The 22,342-nt window shown below is 44.3% G+C and overlaps 1 protein-coding gene across 3 annotated transcripts in view; it reads left to right on the forward strand.

Moving 5' to 3' along the window:
- NDEL1 (nudE neurodevelopment protein 1 like 1) overlaps nt 1-22,342 on the forward strand; it is an 83,452-nt gene that overhangs the window by 20,107 nt on the left and 41,003 nt on the right. For all 3 annotated transcript variants that reach the window (XM_085887872.1, XM_085887857.1, XM_085887864.1), the window contains one exon: nt 12,961-13,109. In XM_085887872.1, the coding sequence (XP_085743998.1) occupies nt 12,961-13,109 (149 nt within the window). The remainder of the gene's footprint in view (nt 1-12,960; nt 13,110-22,342) is intronic.

Raw genomic sequence — 22,342 nt, forward strand, 5'->3', positions numbered from 1 at the left:
GCAATACTGGCCCCCTAAAGCCAGCCGCAGACTTCCCATTCTCCATCGTTCAAAGTCATTCCTTGGAAAATCGTAGATACTCGGTCCACAAAGTCTGTGTCCATAGTTCAATGGAGTACTGCACTCCCATATGGGCTAAACTCCAGCAACACATGTGTCTCCAAGATTCTGTGGAATCTAAAGTGCTTAACATTATTGGAATCTCCCATGATGAGGCCAAAGCTCAAGGGCTGTTGCTCTCACATTGCAGACAGGTCATTGGCCTATTTTTCAGTTTTTCTTCACCCTCTAACACCCCTTTTCCTTCCTCCATTTTAGCTCCGTCAGCCCTCAATACCCTCCTCAATACAGCCCTCAGCCCTCCCCCAGTTTTTCAGGCACATTTGTTCTCTTACAAATCACCTCCTGGTTAAACTCCCAAATTCCAGGTTATACGTGCACCTCCGCTCTTTTGCTGGTTTGTCTTTTTCTCCTGTTTGTTGGACTTCCTTAAGTAGACTGTTCAATGATATTCTTTCCTCTAGGGCTTTTAGCAAGTGGTACACCACCATCTCATGTCACCCCTCCCCCCATCTGAGGTCTTTGGGATCTCTATTAGCCGAACTTGACCGAACCCTTTTAATTGAAGGTTTCTCACCCCCACCTAACCCCCCCCCCCCCCGTTCATCCCTTCCTTGATTGTCATGTCCAGCCGTTGTTCTACTGAGAACATTTTTGTCTACAAAAAAACCACAAATGCTTTGACCGGTATTTATAAATCACATCCTGTATAATTTGCTCAGGATGGTAAGATAATTGCATGAAACTTCAACATCTAACTTTTGTTTTTCATTTTGTATGTTCCACAAAAAGTCGATATCAACCTTGAACCTCCCTCCATATCTAATGAATCGTCTTGGCATTGAACCTGTCAAATGTCATCGTTTTTAGGATGCACCCCCAACGTGCTCAATGTATGAAGTGAGATCGAGCATGACAATGGAACAAAATGGTTTAGTTCATGAAGAGGCACGATCATAAGTCTGTATTTGAAGAGAAGACATTTTGTCGAAGTCCAATTTAAAGACCAGACTCTGTGGTGTCATGGTTGGAGCGTCAGCTGAGTCTGGGAGATTGTTGGTGGTTCAAACCCCGGCCGAGTCGTACCAAAGACTTTTTAAACATACATGGTACGTCCTGCTTCTTTGCTTGATGCTCAGTTTTTAAAAGGATGGAGTTCGAACAAACAACGCCAAGAAGGCAATGGTAAACCACCTAGTGTTACCATTGCCAAGAAACTGCTTTGGTAGCACCAACGCTCTGTCAAGAGGATGGTGCATCAACATCGAGCGTTTTTGAAGGAAAATGTAGGAAACGCCTTTTTGTTTGACATTTTGTATCTCATTTGATCTGGAAATTTTCAATTTGGTTTTTATTGCTCTCCACGTACCAGTCTTTACAAGACTATCGCGAGAGTGCTGAAAAGAGCCACTACTCTGCGTACAAACACGAGTAATGCACCTGGCGTACTTTGCATCGACATAGCTTTCAATTCCCCGTTTTTGAGCATCCTGTTTATATACTTTGGTTTTTGTTTGCAGTTTGCCTTATCCAAGCGGAATACAGTACTTGTCCTGGCAAGTTATTGAATCCAACTAAGATCATGCATTTTGCATTTTGATTAGGCTCAACGAATCACGTCTTGCTTGGGGGGAGGGGGAGTGCACGCAACTCATTGCTTTGTCATTTTGTCTTTGTCTCTGCGATTGAAGGGATTCTTCACCCGATGCTTTACTCACATTTTCCATTTTCTGGAAGTGTTGTTGGAGTTTGGAAAATGTGCCTCTTTTGGCAAAGTTCCTCTTCTTGTTAAACCCTTTTGATGTTGATACCATTACTGGAATTTTAAAACAATGTGGTTTGGATAAGGTTTTTGCTTTAAATGGTGATTTTGGTTTTTTGAAAGTGAATTTATTTTGTTCACTTTTGTATGGTGAGCAAATTGCCTTCATTCTGTGTTTAGTTATTTATACTCTCCTTTACCCGCTTGCTTTGTGTGAAATATTTGTTTGATAGGAATGAGAGTTTTATTTTTTTTGTATGTAAGATCAAGGCTCGCATAAGAGCTAGGGCAGAATGGAAGGAAACAAACTGGAAAGGGGGAAACACCAACAGCGGAATAGAAGTGAGAATGAGATCAAGGGGAGGGGGAGAAGGACACATGGGAGTGAACCAGCTGCACACAAGCTAAAACACAGCAAGAAAAGGAAGGTGGAAGCGGAGATGAAACAGAAAAGGAACAAACCAACCAACTATCAAATCAAAAGGGGTGAGCAAGGGGGGGGGGGGATTACAATAACATGGAAAAAGGGAGTGCTTGGGAATGGGGTCATTTGGGGTAAAAGAGATGAGTGTGGATGAGGTAGTGGTGAACAGCTGTTTTGAATTCCTGGAGGGAAGAATGGGACTGAACAGATTGGGGAAGTTGGTTCCATGGGTGAGAGAAAAGAGGAACAAATAAGTAGAGGTGAGCAATGAGCCTGGATTTTGTGAGTCAAACAAGAAGTGGGTGACTGGCAGCAGACTAAGCCTGGTGTTGGCTCAGTGGTTAGGGTGGCAGCTTGGGATCCAAGGGTCCTGAGTTCAAGCCTCGTTGCCTGCTGAATTACTTCACCAGGGGGGTTGACTCAGCCTGCCATCCTTCCGAGGTCGGCAAAATGAGTACCAGCTTGCTGGGGATGATCGAGTCATTCGAGTATCCTGCATCGGAGTGGCGACCCGTCCAGGATTGTGCCCAATAGCCAAGGAAACTACTTCGGCAGCACCAACGCTCTGTACAGAGTATGGTTCCAATGGATGGATGGCAGCAGACTGTGTGTGCCGTGCAAAAACCTGCGAGGGACAGAGTCAAGAGAGGATGAGGGTGCAAGAGCAAAAAGTAGGCGGTCGAATACAGAGAGACTACCAACGCCATGCGAAGGCAACAGGCTTAGACACTCACTGAGCTTTGTTGTGGGAGATTCCAATGTTTTTGAGGGCCAAGCTTTCCATCGCATCAAGAAAGGCAACGTGTGAGGCAGTGGCACCAGCCCAGAGTGGAGGGCAGTACTCCATCAAGCAGCGAATGAAGGACTTGTAGATTACCAACCAATAATGCATTCCCACGGATCACCACCCAAATGGGGTAGTGTATAATGGTTACTTGGATTCCTCAAACTGATATTAACACCAGTGTTGGTTTCTGTGTTAATAGCGACTTCAGCAAGCCAAACTGATTAATATCAGTTTTCCTTGCCATTTTCATCATGATTTCAATCGATTACATAAATGAGCATTCAAATTTATGCATTTTCACACCTGTTCAGATTACATTTGTGTCAGGTCAGATTAGATCTGTGACTTGTTTACAGGTACCATGGTCGAGTTGTCGGCAACTAAACCATCTCCCTCGCCAAGTTTCTTGGTGAGGAAGGTGTATGATATGGACACCCAGCATGATGAAAAACAAAGCCTGCCAAAGTTAGGTTACTATTTATTAGGAGGTTGGTGGCAGGATTTGCACTCCGGCCACCGTAAAACCCTTCATTCCGCAAAACATTCCAAAAGCATAAAAAAATCTAAAACCCACTCCGTGGGAGTACCTACTGTGCAGCTTCCCTTCACAGAGCAGCTCACCGGATCACGGGATTCGGGCAAAGCCTTCGGAACCCCCAATCTTTGATGACAGAAGGGAACAATGGGGTAACCTTCCTGGATCAGATTGTGGTAGTGTGTGTTGGGGTGGTGCTGAGGTGTTGTCCACCAGACAGCTGTCTTCTTTGATTAACTTGAGGCGGTCCCTTTGGGTGGGTGCCTGGAATGTCGTTTCTTGAAGAGAGGATGATTACCTGTCTTTGTTATCATCTGAGCTCAAGCATTTGGACATCGGTATTGCAGCACTTTCTGAGGTTCGGAGACCGGATTGCGGCGAGATCATGGTGGGTGGTCGCTCTGATGGTTACCATACCCAAGGAGTTGCTGTAGCTTTGTCCAATGAGCTGATTCCAATGATAATTGTGGTAACACTGGTCAATGAGCGTATTATGAGAGTAAGGATTTGTCACTTCTTGGGTATCATTTCCCTGGTCTCTGTTTATGCTCTGACTGAGGCGAGTGATCTCACCGTGAAGGATGCATTCTATGCGATGCTCGAGTCTGTGGTTGATCAGTGCCCCAGGCGAGATACTCTTCCAGTCTTGGGAATTTCTGGATTGGAACTGATAGGGATGGTTATGAGACATGTGTTGGTCCCCATGGGTCTGGAACTGTGAACCAGAATAGCACTAAGTTCCTTGACTTTGCAAGACTTTGACCTTAAGTCCATGACTAAGTCATGGACTTAAGGTGGCTGGTTCATGGTTTCAGTGCCCTCAAGCTCATCGCTGGACTTGGTTTTCCAATGCTGGTGGTGTGGCAAAGGAGATTGACCATATGCTCGTTGATGGTCACTGGAGGATGATCCAGAACTGCAGGGTCCACCGGAGTGCTCAGTTTCTCAATACTGACCACAGACTTCTTGGAGCAACTCTTAAGTTGCAGCTTAAATCCAGGAGAATGGTACCATCCCAGCCTTGGCTGGATGTTGGCAAGCTCAGGGATGAGAGAGTAGCTGAGGAGTTTGCGAAGAGGCTGAATGGAGATTTGGGGGGATCCGGATGTTTTTAGGGATCCTGAAGAGTTGTGGAGTGCCTTGAAGACCACCATCCTTCATGTTGCCAATGGATGTCTTAAAACCCACCGTCAGACGAAGAAGAACTTTGCTCTTCTTTGGACATTGGATACCATTGGGCAGAGTCACAGGGCCAGGCTTAATGGCAGAGATGAGCTGCTCAGGGAGTTGAGGCATAAAATTGTACGTTCGCTGAGGGAAGATAAGGAGGCTTATGTGTGAGGAATCTGTGAAGGGATAGAGCATCACCTGTGGTCATGATTCTCATCTTGCTTGCAGAGGAATTTGTGCATTGCGTTTCAAAAAGCCGATTCTTAGGTGTACCTCAGTTTGAGCAGAAGGTGGTGGGCTGCTGATAGAGGAGTCCATAGCGAAGGCTCGCTGAGTTACTTTGAGCAGCTGTATGAGGCTGACCCACTGGCTGTTGATTTGGATGGCAGGGGGTTACTATCTCTCTTGTTTACCCTCTAATCAACTGTGAACAGCCGTCATTTGTAAAAACACAGACTACAGTGAACTAGTTTGAAAGGAGGTCAAGCAAGTGGGATTCATGCTGAACTTCTCAGGGCTGGTGGAAATGCTATACTCATGTCACTGCAGGTCGTTCTGTGCTCTGTTTGGAGCACAGGAATCATCCCAACTGACTGGAAGATGGGTTTATTGTCCCTCTTTGGAAAGGGGAGGGTGATATTCAGGACTGCCACCATCGACTTGAGCACCAGCTCCCAGAGTAGTCAGGCTTTACACCAAAGACATCATCGATTGACCCTATCTTTGCTCTTCAAGTCCTCACCGAACGCAGATGGGAGTTTCGGCAGGGCCTGTTCGCAGCCGATGTTCATCTCCACTAAGCATTCAATTCAGTGAATTGGGATGTCCAATGGACGATTCTCGATCTTTTTGAGGTGCCACCAAAACTGATCAATCTGATTTCAGAATTATGCTTTGGTACTGAGAGTGCTGTGAGGTGTGGTGGTTCCACCTCTGATTTATTTCTTCTTGTTACTGGAGTTTGTTATGGGTTTGTACTGGCCTCCACACTTTTCAGTGCTTGTATGGACTGGATTTTGGGAAGGATGTCCGAGAGATCAAGCTGTGCTACATCATTTGGGATTCTGAAATCTCTGACCTTGATTTGGCAGATTATGCAGTCATCTTTGTGGAGACTGGATATTCCTCATGGGAACCCTCGAGACACTGAATGAGGAGTCGGAGCCGCTGGGATTATGGATTTCCTGGCTCAAAAATAAGATCCAGGCTTTCATTGACATCTTGTCTGTACCTGTTTGTGGTGAGCATGTTGACGTCATGGAGGGATTCACTTACCATGGCAGTATTATTCATGTCCCCGCATGTTGTGAGTCGGAGGTCGATAGACGTCTTGGTCGGTCCTGGGGTGTCGTGGATTCACTGGATTATTATGGGGTGTGGTGCCTATACAGGATGACGAAAGTCCAAATCTTTTAAGTCCTTGGTCATTCCAGTCTTGCTCTATGGATGTGGGACTTAGACTCTGACCAAATATCTGAGGCGGACACTTAACTCTTTCGGTACCATGTCACTTTGGCGAATCCTTGGCTATCACTGGTCAGACTTTGTATCCAACGAGTGGTTTCTGAGAGAGACTCAGATGAGATTTGTTACCTGTATAGTCTGTGAGCGTCAGCTGCTGCTGTATGGACATGTGGCTCGTTCTCCTGATGTTGATCCTGCTCACCAGATTCTCTCAGCGATGGAGCCTTGTGAGTGGAGGAGGCCAACGGGCTGACCCCATGCCTCGTGGTTGTAGCAGTGTGATCGGCATCTCAACGAGATGGGGATGGGCCAGGCATCTGCCTGCGGGATGGCCAGACTGAGGCCCCTAGAGTACCGGCTGAAAGTGGATGCAGTGACGTGCTGCTCCAGCGCATGCTCCCATTCCATACCTGACCTGACCTGCAGACACTGCTGCACATCATCATCCATTTTCATGTTGTGTGACCCCTCCCTTTGGCAACCTTTCTCAGATAAATCAATATAATTGATCTTGCTGTTGCTCTGTTGATTCCTCGATTGTCGACCAATTCTAGATAGTCCAGTGCATTGTGTTTGGAGGCATCACTTTGCCAATCCTTCTCTACATCGGAAACCCTTCTCTGGTGGCCACCAGCTGCCATTACTATTTGTGTATCTGAAAATAAAGGACCAGACTACTCGTTCAAATACTGTACAAGTATCGGTGTCATTTCTTTCTCACCATTTCACAGATCTCAGAAGATACTACATATTTTGGAAAATATGATTGCTCGTGTCATTATAGCCACACATGCAAATGACATGTACGCACCGTTAGGTCGGAATGTGAAAGCACATATTCTGAATTCCAATCCACATTTGTGAATTTGAATGGCCAACTACCAATAGCTGCTGATTTGAGTGAAACTGAATGCAGTTCCTGTGACTTTTGAATTGATGACGGGTTTAAGGAAATCAAATGCTGAGAAAGTGAAATTGAACAACCGTTTTAGATATTTGAATGATCGCAACGAGGAGCATTCAATTTCAACTTCACTCAATTGAATGATCATGCAGTCAAATTGAATGCCAAAAGGTGAAAATAGCCAGGAAAACCTCGACAGTCAGTACTTGCTTAACATTGTACTTATGTTCTTGAATAGTGCGACTTTCACTTAAACGACTTTAAGTTAATCCATTTTCCCCAGAAGTAATGTAAATGGGGGGGGGGGGCGGAGGGGGGGTTTGAGGCTCCAGGGAAATTTTTTTTAATAGTCAGACAAAATACATTATTTACATGGAAAGCATGAGTAAAAGTAATTTTATACATATACTTGAATATCATCAACTCTGGTTGCTTCAGATCTTCATTGGTTAGCTCTTCTCCTTTTGTTTGCAGAAGTTGTGTGACGTCGGCTTCTTCCACCTCGTCAAAACCTGCTTTATTGGCCAAGCCGAGGATAATTTTCTTCATAGCAAAGACAACGTCTTTAAATCCTTTCAAGTCATTGACACACACACACACACACCATTCATGTACACCTGAGTAACTTCAGCCCAGGACCCCCTGATGTTATCGATGCACAGCTTGGTGTATACAAGTCCTATCCTGTACGTACTCTGGGTGGGCTTGTACACGGGTATTTATGGTATGGTTTATACTGTAGCTTAATTAAAATGAGGAAAACCAGAAGTTTGGCACTAAAATAGAAGTAAAACGACTTTATAATGCAATGGAGAACGACTTTAAACGAGTATGTTCTCCAATAGATCAGCGACTTGATAACGAAGCAATGACTATGTTAAGCAAGGACTCGCTGTATCACACGTGAAAGAATCTGTTTTACTGGAAGCCTGAGGACATCATGATTGAAAGGGTGCTGAAAATGCAATCTTTACTGGCAAAGGCAGAAATCAAAGTGAAATGGGAAGATGGGAAAAAATATATTAAAAATTTAGGGTAGGTGGGTAAAAGTGGTTTTTGAAGTGGAAAATGCTAGGGGGAGGAGGGTGGCTGATAAATATTGAATGGAACATGAGCAAGGGGATTGGGAGGTAAGTCCTGTTGTAGCAAAGTGGAGTGGGCTTGGATTTGTTCCTCTAATTGGGCTTGCTTGTCTATTTGCCTTTGATTGTACATGTTAGAACGAAACACCGGTGCAGGCTAGTAACAAGGCAACGCAGTTTGAGAGAGGGTGTGCAAGTCGTAAAATGTGTTTGATTATGACATTGTGACGGTGTGCACCATGCATTTTGTTTTTGCGATTGTGATACCTTGCAATGCTAATAGAATAATAAAAATTTGAGTGCCAGTGATTACAGTAAATGTTCTCTGCCCAGGTTAAATACTTTGTGTTGATTTGACAATTTCTCATTGAAATGCAGCTTGACCGTACTTTTAGGCTTGACTAAAGCAGTCAAAGTTTGCGAAGTCTTCATGAGTGTTCAATCGGCCTGTTTACGTGAAAGATGTTTTTTCACCATATTGCCTTTACGCCTGGGGTCGTTGTCATGTTGGAGGATGAATCGCTGCTCAACCAGACTTGTACCCGAGGGACTGGCATGATTGGCCAGAACCTGCCTGTACTTGTCGGCAGTCAGTGTATCTTCAATTCTATGTAAATCTTTGACACCCTTGGCTGATATGCAGTCCCACACCTTTATTGATCAAACCCCATGCTTCACTGAAGCTATTGCACACTGACTCTTGTCCCGCTCCTCGGTCTGCCTGTCAAACGGGTCAAGCTTGGACTTGTTGGAAAGGACAAGTCCAAGCCTGACCTATGTCAGTTTTGTTTGCTTGCCTCTATTCAGCAAAGGTTTTTGGGCAGCTACACATCCATTGAAACCACTTTGTGCTCGTGTCTCTTGCTGTTCTTCAAGAAACTAATTTATTATATTTGGCAAGAAGATCGGAGGGGGGTTAATTATAAAGATCCTATGAACCTGGGCATAATTTATTAGGTGAGAGCTGTGTTTATGTCCCCCCCCCCCATATTTCCGCAGGGTGCTCAAGGTCTGCCAGCTACCCCCTTCTGGTAAAACTACCAAAATCAAGAATCACTGCTCACCTTCACTATTTCATTCCTCTTTTCCCCCACCTTTGGAACAAACTCCCACACTCTCTTCAATCCCACTCTTCCCTCCAGGTCTTCAAAACAGCTGTTCACCACCATCTCTTAGCTGTTCACCACCATCTCCCCCATCCAAAACCACGATCCTTTCTACCCCCGCTAATCCACCCCAAACCCACCTCCTTCAAATTCCCTGCTTTCCTTCCTGAAAGTCCCTGTTGTGTGAGGACCTGAAAGTCCTTGTCGTGCCCATCTTGCTTGCCCGGTGTACCCTGCCCCATCTCTCTCCCTTCCACAGATCTCCTGTCTGTTCCACACAGTTTTTCCTTCCTTCACACACCCTCCCCCCCCTCCCACCACTTGTCTCCTGCAACCCTTGTTATATGTTCTGTGTGTTCGCTGTCATATGAGCCTCGACAGTGTATACCAAAAAAAACAAAAAAGATGATTGGTTGTTCCCTCCAATTATGGGTGAGATGTAATTGGGTCTTTATATTTATGTGATCTTTACTGTTGGCATTGTACATGGTACCCAGGTGAAAGAGTGGTCAACCAGACACGGTCTGCTATAAAAGGTTGTTGTATATGGTTGGATTCCTTAGACCCCCAGCAAGACTTCTGGGTGGACAACCTTTCCAACAGGCTTCTGTAACTCTGCAATTCAAGATGGCGTCCAAGATGGAAGACGGCAGTAGTGGTTGATGCAATGCATGCCATACGCCATTGGTCCTTCAAGAAAAATGAGACATTTTGAAACATTGCTGATCGCTACAAGGAACAGCTGCTGAAAGATGTGCCTGCTGGCACAGAGATCATACATTTCTGCTGTGACCAATACAGTGAACAAAGCCTCAAAACAGCAGAACAGCAGCACAAGTATGGCCATTCCAGGCAAGCAAAGGTGCTTGAGGTCAGTGAGCAGTACAAAGCCCCTGATCCACAGGAATTCTTCTCTGTATCAGCTAACAAAGCAGCCCTTCAGAGTTTCTTCTGTGAGACATGGAGCAAGAGTGAACAGCTACATCCAGCACTGGGCTCAACTCGCCTTTACTTAGGTGGAGGCTTCAATGAAGAAACTAAGAGCATGCTGGTCACTGAGGGGTCAGCCACCGACATCACTGCCTTGGAGTCTACACAGTAGGAGGCTGATACCAAAGTAATGCTTCATGCTATTTATAGCATCCTGAATGAAGGTGTTGAGAGGGTGGTCATTCATGGCAATGACACAGATATCATCATCATTTATGTCTACTATGCTGCCGGCATTCTGGAAGACCTTCCTGAACTGTGGGTAAGAACTGCTGCATCGACATATCTGCCCATACACCAATGGCTATGGCACTAGGACCTTCAAAATGTTGTGCACCTCCCTTCATCCACAGCCTGAGTGGAAGGCACACGACCAGCTACCCATTCTTCACTGGCAAAAAGACCTGGTTGAACCTTAGCTGTACCATAGACATACCTGAGCTCGAACACTTTGGTGAGCAAGGTCAGAACCGCAACCAGATCACATCGGACCTCATCAACCAGGCACGCAAACTTGTCATTGCTGTGGACACCAACAGATATGATGACTTTGAGGACTGCGATCTTGGAAAGCTTCGAGCCTCTAAATTCCTGAACAACAGGTCAACCATGCTGAAGCTACTCCCACCAACAGAACATGCATTCCTTCTACATCTACAGCGTGCAGCTCTTGCAACTATTATAGATAAGACTGCACATGTTGCCAAGCCTCAGCTTCCCCTATTTGTCGATTATGGTTCGGCTCTGGAGGATGGCAAACTAGTTCCAGTCCTGTCAACTCAACCAGCCTGGCCACAGACAATTGCAAAGGCCATTGCATGTGGCTGCACCAAAGACTGCAACAAGAACTGTTCCTGTGCCAGGAAGAATGTGGCCTGTTACATTGGATGTCGTTGCCAGGGATCAGCCACCAAGTGCAGCCGAGTGAAATACACTGCAGCATTTGACAGCAGTGACAGCAGTAACTCAGACAGTGACAATTCACTGTATACCATCAGCTGTTCACATGGACACTTGTATTGCAGAATTATATTGAGTGGTAGACCTGTTCATATGATGCAACATTGTGGCGTGTATCACTGACACGAATTTTACGAATATTTGCCTCAGCCATTTCGCTTGCATTCCAAACTGTGAAGCACGTGCAGTAGTTCATTTCTCATGTAATCTGTGTTCTTTGTAACCCAAACCATTCTGTACCATTATTGTTCTTACAATAACAGTAAACTACTGTGTCTTGTTATTGTTGATTTTCTGTGTCATGGTCGCCTTAAAATAATATATTAACATGTAATAAATGGTATAAAACACATCATCTCACTCTGAAACCATCATAAATAGATTCCCTGACCTAGAAAACCAGAGAAACGAAGTATTACACGTGAGAATAGAAAACAATTGACGACGTTATGGTGATTTAAAAATATGGCGGCATCTTGGACGCCATCTTGAATTGCGGAGTTGCAGTAGCCTGTTGGAAAGGTTGTCTACGCGGAAGTTGTTGCCCTGGGGTCTAAGGAATCCAACCATATACGACAAACTTTTATGGCAGGCCGTGTCTGTTTTCGCAAAAAATGGGGGGGGGGGTTGCCCCCTGGGTATGGTACATGCTTGGGAGCTTCGGTTTTACGTTCCTGTTTACGCTGTCGCTGATGACTCAGAAATTAGCGATGAAACCGGTCCGGCACCTGTTGAAACATTGCCATTCTCACGTGTGTTGTGTAATTGTGAATGTCTGCAGCTGTAGAGGAACCCAGGTCGGGTTTGAAATGGCGAAAGGCTGACCTTGTGTAGTTTTATTGGCTGCTTTTTTGTTGCTTTCTTTGGCTAGAAGAGCATGGGGTTAATTATATGTATGCATAACCAGATCCGGTGGCATAATGGTCAGATCGTCCTTTCTGTGTCGAAGACATCGTTGGTTTAAACCCTGCCTGAGTCATACTAAATACTTATAAATACAAAAGGTATGTTCTGCTTCCTTACGTGACACAACATTTAAAAGATAAAGCATGAAAAAACAATGGTAAACTACCCCGTATATCCCTTGCCGAGAAACTGCTTCGGCAGCACTGTGTGTGTGTGTGTGTGTGTGTGTGTGTGTGTGTGTGTGTGTGTGTGTGTGTGTGTGTGTGTGTGTGTGTGTGTGTGTGTGTGTGTGTGTGTGTGTGTGTGTGTGTGTGTGTGTGTGTGTGTGTGTGTGTGTGTGTGTGTGTGTGTGTGTGATGGAATACTGTAATACTTCATATGTATTATGGAGGGATATTGAAATTTGTTGTTAATCTATTATTTGAGGGATTATCTAACAACAAAGCCTGATGCACATCTCCAGGAAGTTGTGTATTGCTGCTTGCATGAAACTGGACATATATTTCACAAATGGCATGAATGCTAGTTCTGTTTGAGTGTTTGCACACAGAGTTGCTGATTCACAGGAATTTGAATGTAAAGACTTGTCTAATATTTGGGTAGCAGAGCATTTCTTCTTAAAATCATGAATGTCAATTAATGTATACATCTATGATAAATGACTTGTGTTACTGAAGGGGTTGATGTGCCACACAATGCTAATAATGCTGCCTAGCATGGTGGTGGGTGGTGATCTGATTACCAACAATCTGCCAGCCTTTAACAGGATCAAGCCTCACATTGTTGTGCATTTTATTTTCCTCATTACAGGAGAAGCTGGAGCAACACCACCAGCAGAACTACCAGCAGATTTCATCACTAGAAGATGAGCTAAACCAGACAAGGGTCGTGAAGGAGCAGCTGCAGCGTTACGTGCGGGAACTGGAGCAGGCCAATGACGATTTGGAGCGAGCAAAGCGGTACTGCTTTGTGCTGTGTGGTTTCACTTGTATACGTACCTTTTTTTTAATGCATTATATTTGGCACACGAAAGGCCCAGGCACTCTTTCTCTTTCTCTGATGTACCATACTTTTCACAGAGTGTCCGTGCTGCCAAAACAGCTTCCTGTGTCAGGATTATACTGGGTGGTTTGCCATTGCCTCCCCAGCAGTAGTTGGTGCAGGAATTTGGAATTTGGCCATAGTGCCAGCGATAGCTCGCCTACTCTTTGCGAAGGACACCATGGGATTTTTAACGTACACTTGGCTGCTAATGCCGGGAGACGGGATGTCTGTTTAACATATATTTGAGGGACGGCACAGTCGTTGAAGAATCACCCTGTCTGTGAAACAACGGGATGACAGGTTATATCTCGGCTGAGATTCAAACCCGGGCTAGACAGCTTAGATAGAGGCGAGTGGGTGTACCTCTTGGTCATCCTGCCAGCCCTAGGCTTACTACAACTACTACTACTACTACTACTACTACTACTACTACTACTACTACTACTACTACTACTACTACTACTACTACTACTACTACTACTACCATCGCCACTATCTATTACAAAAACTACCACAACCAATAGCACTTTGCGTATCCAAAAACACTTTTTGCTACAATGTGGTACACCAACGTGAGGTCAGGAGAGTGGATGGGATGCTGCTGTACTGCGAGATGAAATTATTTATGGCTTCACTTTCTGTGAGTTGTACTTTCTTTGGCTTCACTTTCTGTGACTTCCTTGTTCCTACTCTGCTGATGCTCCACATGGAGCTCAAGTTTTTCTGCAAATAGGTTCTGGCTGATGAATGCAACACAAGAAAAAACTAATGACCATGTGACGATTTGGTGTGTGTGTGTGTGTGTGTGTGTGTGTGTGTGTGTGTGTGTGTGTGTGTGTGTGTGTGTGTGTGTGTGTGTGTGTGTGTGTGTGTGTGTGTGTGTGTGTGTGTGTGTGTGTGTTTGTTTTAAACCTTTAAATATCGTGGTGGTTAGGTTCATTGAAAATTCTGCAATTGTTAAAACCACGATTGTGGAAACCAAGAGCCAATGGGAAAAGTGGGGTTCGGTTGCTGGGCTTCACGAAAATATAGAGGAAGGTTGGCTGCAGCTAAAAATAAATGTGTAAAATATATTGTCGTGTCCGTGAGTTAGCCCCGACCTGAACGGATGGCCAAACAGTTCTCCCTTGGAGGCTTACAGTTAACCCTTTTTGGAGATTAATGGCACACTCGGGGATGGAGGGGTGGAGGTATACGGGCTGTACTTGAAGCCCATACAAACAGGCTACACAAATTAAATTAAATGCATAATTTAATGACAGTAATCAAATATGTGCAATGACAATAATTCAAATTATATTAATGAAAGAAAAAGTGAGGTAAATTAAATTAAATAATACAGCCTAAATTCCTATTTGAAGTGCCCTCACACTCAGACACACAGACAAGGGGTCATCAACACTAATCAAAGGCAATGTGTGTGTCTACTCCATAACTCCAAAACTATAAAATGTAGCAGCCTGAAACTTTGCAAGCATACGAATAAAACTCCAAGGAAGCGTAAGAGTGAAAATTGCCAAGATGATTTTTCTTTTGTGTGTGTGTGTGTGTGTGTGTGTGTGTGTGTGTGTGTGTGTGTGTGTGTGTGTGTGTGTGTGTGTGTGTGTGTGTGTGTGTGTGTGTGTGTGTGTGTGTGTGTGTGTGTGTGTGTGTGTGTGTGTGTGTGTGTGTGTGAAAATTACCAAAATCAGTCTTACCAAGATAGCAGCACGCCATCTTGTTCAGCCCTCTGTGGTTGCTGGAGTGTTCAGCCGTCATTTTGTTCGGCCTATTCAAGCATGCCTCGATTTGGAAACACGATCTACTCTCACGGACTAATTAAAATATGTAATCAAAATATTATGTCGGATTTGAGAATCGGATGTGGTGAACAAAATAAGTGTCAAAATATGGAGTGAAATCCGAAAATTTTAACTAATTCGCGTTTTTTATAACTTCGAGTATTTATTTAAGCAAAGCATCAAACTTAACTTTTTCTACTGTTCGGGCGATTTATATTGAGTGAAGAAAAGATTATGGAATGTGCAGAAAGTGTTACGTCATTGAGCCCTGCTTCATAACCTGCTTTTACAATCCATGACTGCACAGTCCACAGGGGTCCTTTTTTCTGGCAATTACATGCACAGTTTGCTGTTTCTGTTTTTGACGATTTGTTAACATTACAAAATATTAATATATATACTAATGAGGAAGAGAAGAGAAGAGATATTGTATGTCACGCCATGCCGGTTAGGTTGATTTCCCCCAACCCAATTGTCGTGGATGGGCGGTTAACACCGACCTGGCCAAATAGCCGAAGAATTTCCCTTGAAGGTGAACAGCCGAGTTCCTTCGAGATTATAGCACTCGTGGGACGGGAGACGGCGAAGCACGTACCAGAGGCGTTCACCAGGACGGTAGCACAAGGGTTTATACTCTAACCCTGTGTTGCTCAACCTTTTTCATCCCACGCCCCACTTTGATTTTCAAAAAAATCGTACGCCCCACCATGATTGGAGACACTACAGTATATCCTACATATGTATTCAAAAGGCTTTATTAAAACCTTTTGCAAATTTTATTCAATTGCTACTCACTTCAATGGGAGCCCTGCCCTTGACGCTGGCTGCAGATTTGTTTTATTCGAGGAACCAATTTTGTCAGTTTCAGCCTTAAATCACCACGTTTCGTGATTTCCAGTTGATTTCTCTTAGCTTGCAGCAAATCGGTAACAACACTAAATCCACATTCGACTAAATAAGATGATGGAAAATTTATCAATACTTCCCTTGCCAAAGTAATCGAGTTTGGGTATTTCATTTTCGCTCTCCTCAGACAGCCACATCATGGTTCAAACTTTTGAAAATTTGAAAGTGCAAAGCTATGAAAGCGATCATATATTGATTCATTAATTCTGAATCCTCATGCCCCACCAAAATATTTCCACGCCCCACCTTAAGAAACGCCGCTCTAACCCATGACAGACAACACAAGCAACTTAAATTAATACGGGGTTTTAATGAAAATAAATCAAATATCTGCGATGGTAATAATTCAGTCGAATAAATAAACGGGACGTGAGGTGAAACTAAATTCCTATTTGAGGCGCTTTCACAGACTTTAATGCAGACAAGGGGACAGAATAAATAAAGGAAAAATCATCTCTTTCTCGCGGCACTTAGCTTCCGGTCCAGAAGTGATCTTTTCGAGCTTGACGATCGAACTGCGCCATCCTGCGTGGGAAACCGCACCCGAAGTGGTGCCGAGCCGCTCTCTGGGCGGGAAACTTATGTGAGGTATTCAATGCCAGGGCTCAGAAACTGCCGGTGCAGCTTCTTTTCATGAGTGAACATGCCGACCATTCCTCTTGCACCAGGTCTCTTCACCACGATTGCCCTCTTTCCTCCTTGACCAGATGCCGAGACGATTTCTGAGGCCCCGTGATCAAAGAAAATATGCTGAAAGCAGTTTGTAGATTTTTGTACATTCAATAATAAAAAAATAAATTGGTGAAGTAATCAACACCAGTTACAAAGGGTGGACACATTAATGCAAAATACAAGAAACCAGAATAAAAAATTCTAAATTACTGATTATGTGAAATTTGTTGTCAGCGTCTTGCTTGAAAGGCTATGAGTGTGTTCAGAATTGTGCCAAGGAAGCAACTTTCAACAGAACAGCATGTGGAGGTCCAAACTCTGCAAGAAGAATGTCACACAATGAAGAAAATAGCTGAAAAGCTGAAGATCTCTGACAATGATGTGGGGTATATTTTGCAATGCCTGAAAGAAACTGACTTGGTGCAAGAGAAGAAAGGGCCAGAAAGACACACAACAACTACCCAAGGCAAGACGAGCACTTGAAGTTTCTCATCTTGTGCGACAGAAAAATAAATCAAATGAGCAGCTGACAAATGAAATGAGAGCAGGCCTGAAGAGTAAAACAGTGTTTCAAGAACAAGGTTCCAGCTGATGTGCTGCAAGTGTAACAATGGCCACCCCAGAGTCCAGACATGAGTCCTATCGAGGCCATGTGGGATTACCTGGAAACTGAGAAGAACAAGAGGAGCCCAACTAACCTTACAGAACTGTGGAATGTACTTCAGAATATTTGGCACAATATTCCTGAAATAGTGCTTCAGTCGTATACAGAAAGTCAACAACAGAACGGATTTGGAGTGATGCATTCAATCATTTTGGCTTTCCTTACAAATCACAAGATGAAGGTGGTACTTGTGGTTCAATCTTCTCCTACTTGCTCCATCAGTTCTGGTGTTCCACAGTGCTCTGTCCTTGGTCTTACTCTCTTCCTTGGTTATATCAATGATCTTCATGATAATGGTCTGTCTCAGCCAGCCATGTATGCTCATGCTGATTACCCCTCATTTTACTCTGCATCTGCTGATTCACTCAACACTACTCATAATGAGGTTGGAGTTTCACTTGACAATGATTTAAATTTTAAAGAATGTGTTTAAGTAGGGGCATGACTGAGTTGGTACCCTTCAATGCAAAGAAAACTAAATTGTTGTCCATGTCTCGCTCCAGAAACAGGTCTTTCCCTTCTGTGCACATGGGGTCTTCAACCTTAACAAAATCATCTGAGCTCCGGCTTCTTGGTCTGGACATCTCCTCTAACCTCCTCTAGGATAAGTACATTTCTGGTGTTGCGAAGAGTGCTTCCAAGCAAGTTGGTTGTCTTTATGGAGCGCAGAGGTATTTACCTCCTGATGTTGTTTTGTACCTGTATAAAACAACTATGTATCCCCTCATGGAGTTGCCACATTTGGGCTGGAGCACGAGCCTGCCACTTATCTTTACTTAAAAGGCTCCAGAAATGCATAGTTAACTTGAGGTTGTGACTTCCTGTATAAAACTTCCTGTGCTGTACCTGTAAGGTTGTTACTTCCTGTGCTGTACCTGTATAAAACAACTATATGTCCCCTCATGAAGTTGCCACATTTGGGCTGGAGCACTAGCCTGACACTCATCTTTACTTCAAAGGCTCGAGAAACATAGTTAACCTGGTTTGTGCAGAGATGGGTTCAACTCTTCAACCGCTCTCTCACTGGAGGTCAGTTGCCACTCTTAGTTTGTTCTGCAGATATCTTCATGGCAAATGTTCTGTTGAACTTTCTAACTTGGTTCCTCCTGTACGAGTGTTTGGACGCAAGACTCGGTTTGTCATCTCTGCACACATATGTACTTCAGCTGATCCAAAGTGCAGAACGAAAGGCTATGCAGATCGTTTTATCCCTTGTGCTGTTTCACTTTGGAATTCACTACCTGTAACGTGCTTCCCATTATGCTATGATCTACCCAGCTTTTATTCCTACTTCTTACATCTTTGAGGTTACATTGCATTTTCACATGACTTCTGCAACTTCGTGTCTTTTTAAAAAAATTTTTATATACCTTGTCGAGGCTTGTATGAGAGTGAACACACAACGCACAGCAAGGGGGGCACGAGACAAGAGGGGCGGGAGTGGGAAGGACAAAACAGTGGGGGAACTGAGACATTAGGAGTTCTGTGGAAGGGAGAGGGATGGGGTGGGGAACATGGGGACATTACAGGATGGACATTACAGGGACTTTCAGGAAGGAAAGCAGGGAATTGAAGGAGGTAGGCTTGGGTGGATTATCGGGGGTAGAAAAGATCGAGGATTTGGATGGAGGGTGATAAGAGGTGGTGGTGAACAGCTGTTTTGAAGGCCTGGAGGGAAGAATGGGATTGAATCGAGTGAGGGAGTTTATTCCAAAGGCAGGGAAAAAGAGAAATGAAAGAGTGAAGGTGAGCAGTGATTCGTGATTTTGGTAGTTTTACCAGAAGGGGGGTTTTTGGCGGACCTTGAGTGCCCTGCAGAAATGTGGTGACAAATCGCAGAGAGAGCAGAGGGGTGGCGATGCTGGAGAGGAGATGGGAGAAGACAGAAAGGCCACCGACCAGCCTGCGGTGAGAGAGTGAGAGGCCCAAAGACTCAGCCTCTTTGCGGGAGATGCCAACGATCCGAAATGCCTTGGTTTCCACAGCGTGAAGCAGAGAAAGGTGAGGCGCAGGAGCACCAGGCCATAGGGGAGAGCAGTACTCCATAAGGTTGCGGACAAAAGCTTTGTGAGTGCTCAGGAGCTCAGGTGGGCCTTGGAAGGACTTTGCACGACGGAAGATTCCCAGTCGGCGACTGGCTTTGGAGGCGAGGTTTGAAATGTGGCTTTCCCAGGAAAGGTCATGGCAGATAGTGAGACCCAGAAGCTTGAAAGAAAGGACTTCTTCCAGAGGATTGTTGAGAAAGTGGATGGGGGGGGAGTTCCAAACAGTCCTTTTGGAGAGACATAGTGAGAGTGTGAGATTTGTCCAGATTGAAAGACATGTTCCACGTGTTGGACCAGTTTGTGATTTTACCCAGATCTGCAGTGAGCGAAGAAGCTGCTGCTTGCCGGTTTGAGGGATGACAGATGGTAGGGTGGAGTCATCAGCAAAGAGATAAAGAGGATTTTCCAGAGAGTCTGATAGATCATTGATGAAAACCAGAAAAAGAACATGGCCCAGATCGCTACCTTGAGGAACTCCAGCCTGGACAGGAAGAGGGGATGAAAGAACTCTATTTAGGGCCACACATTGACTGCGACAGGAGAGGAAGTCTGCAAGCCATGAGTGGAGATGGCCTTGAATACCATGGGAAGAGAGTTTGGTGAGCAGGGCAGGGTGCCAGACCGTGTCAAAAGCACGCGATATGTCTATGGCTCTGATTTGGGATATGGCTCTGATTTCATGTCTGGCATTGAGGACCTCTATCCATTGTTGGGAGAGCAGAAGCAGCATATCCAGGGTAGAGTGACCTGGTCTGAAACCAAATTGAAGATCGGAAATCAAGCCATTGGAGAAGAGGAAGGATTTCATGTCTGAAGCGATGATGGATTCCATAACCTTGCTGATGATTGGCAGAAGGCTGATTGGTCTGTAGTTGCAGGGATCTGTTTTTGTACCTTTTTTATGCAGGGCAGTAATGTTTGCTGATTTCCAAGCAGATGGCAGAAGACTTTGAGCAAATGAGAGGGTGAATAGAACAGAGAGAGGGTGAGCAAGAGCAGAAGAGCAGGTTTTTAGGACACGTGGGCTTATGCCGTCTGAACCGGTTGCAGAATCTGAGTTGAGGTTTGACAGCAAACTCTTCACCTTGTCAGGAGAAAAGGACACGGAGTCCAGGGACAGTTGGGTGCGACTGGGTAAGGTGGGTCGAGAAAGCGATGGGTTTTGGACACAAGATTTAGATGCAAACACCGAGTTTAGGCATTCAGCCTTTTCACGTGCGGTATCAGCAGTGCGGCCATTTGAGGTAAGGGAGGGGATGGAGGGGGAACAAACACCAGAAACAGATTTGATTAGATGCCACCAGGATTTTGAGGAGGGAAAGAGGTTTGAGAGTTCAGACTTGAGATGAGAAAGATGCTGTTTTCTGGCTCTCCTGAGGGTAGATACACACTTGATCCGAGCTTCATGGAAGGAACTGAGATTACCCTCAGTTGGGTTTGCTTTCCATGAGGCAAAGGCAAGTTGTTTCAGGACAACTGCCTCGCCACAAGCTTCAGTGAACCAAGGGTGGGAGGAAGGGTAGGACAAGTGAAGACGAGAGGGGATAAATCTTTGTATGAGGGAGAGCAAGTTTCTTTGAAAGAATTCCCAGGATGAGTTGATGTTGGTGAAAGTAGCGATAGAAGACCAGTCTATAAGTTTGAGGGCTGCTTGGAGACTCTGCAAGTCGGCTTGAGTGAAACGCCAGACTCGACGGCGGTGAGGTGGTTCTCTGATAATAGCTAGAAATATGTCCACTTTGACAAGCATGTGGTCAGAAGAACCAATTGGAGCAGAGGAAGAGCAGCAGATATTGTCAGGGAAATTTGTCAAAATCAGATCCAGAAGAGATGGAGTACCATTGGTTGAGATCCAGGTCGGGAAGTTGACCGATTGAGTCATTCCCAATGAGTCGCAGAAAGATTTTGCTGAAGTGCCATGACAGGTGAGAGAGGTACCCACACCCAGTCAACTGGCATGATGATAATTGAAGTCGCCACATATGAGGAAGAGAGAGTTTGGATGAGAAGATAGAAGTTGGTCCATGTTTTTGTTGTTGTTTTTGTTTTTTTTCTCTTTCTTTTATTTTGTTTTGCTTTATCCCTATCGTTATCTAACCTTGCCTTAGCCTCTTCCCTTGAGTAGCTTTATGCCTTGTTTGGGGCAATTTCTATTAAAAAAAAGCATGGGTAAAAGACTGATGGCACTCGAGAAGGCAAAGAGCGGACACACAAAGTGTTGACCTTCGATGTAAAATAACACTTTTTGTTATTTACTCAAATAGTTTGTTTCACACGCATTTGTAAATGGTATAGATTTACAATAATACTCATATGACTGTTATCACTGATAAATGAATGAATATCATTTGAATAACCCAAATGTTTTCATAGTATTGTATAATATATATTATTCCATCGTGCATTTGGGTTTCACTGTGCGATCGTCTTATCTGCTTTTACCTCATCCACCTCTTCCTTTTTTCTTTTCTTTTTAAAAAAATATTGCCAGAAGTAGTTATAAATGTCATCAAAATATTTCTAACTTTTCTGGCAGCCTCGCATCGACTCCATGCACATTCTTTTGGTGTTTGTTTCTGTTGCCTCTGCTTTTCTGGAGCAAAAGGTAACATTCAAATAACATGTGACTATTAGTTTTGCAAATTGGAGAACTACCTGTGTAGTCAACCCTTTCCCATTTATCGAGAGAGAGAGAGGGAGGAAGTGATCTTTCACACACCTATTTACTTCCCCAAGGAGACATTGTCTCGAACCGAGTTGCATAGTATGATGATAGTGTTGTTTGGTTTTTCCATTTTTTTAAGTCGGTTGGAAATCAAATATTTAGTCTTTTATTGCATCTAACTTCAAGTTTAAAAACTATACCGCTGAGATAAGTTAATATTTGTGTTGCAGAAAAGCTGCCTTTGCATGTTCTACCAGATATTTTATTATCCACAGACTATTCCAGCTATTGTAATAACTTTTGTTTTGCCTTTTTACCACCACCACCGAAGGTGGAAGAAAGTTGTGTTTCACCCGTCAAATTTGGTGGGCAATGTTGGGTGTTTGACAAGGATGAACTGATTATATTTTGGTGA

Source organism: Eptatretus burgeri, chromosome 1 (genome assembly GCF_056783735.1).
Source record: "Eptatretus burgeri isolate ZD-2024b chromosome 1, Ebu_testis_v1, whole genome shotgun sequence".
Classification (NCBI taxonomy): Eukaryota; Metazoa; Chordata; class Myxini; order Myxiniformes; family Myxinidae; genus Eptatretus; species Eptatretus burgeri.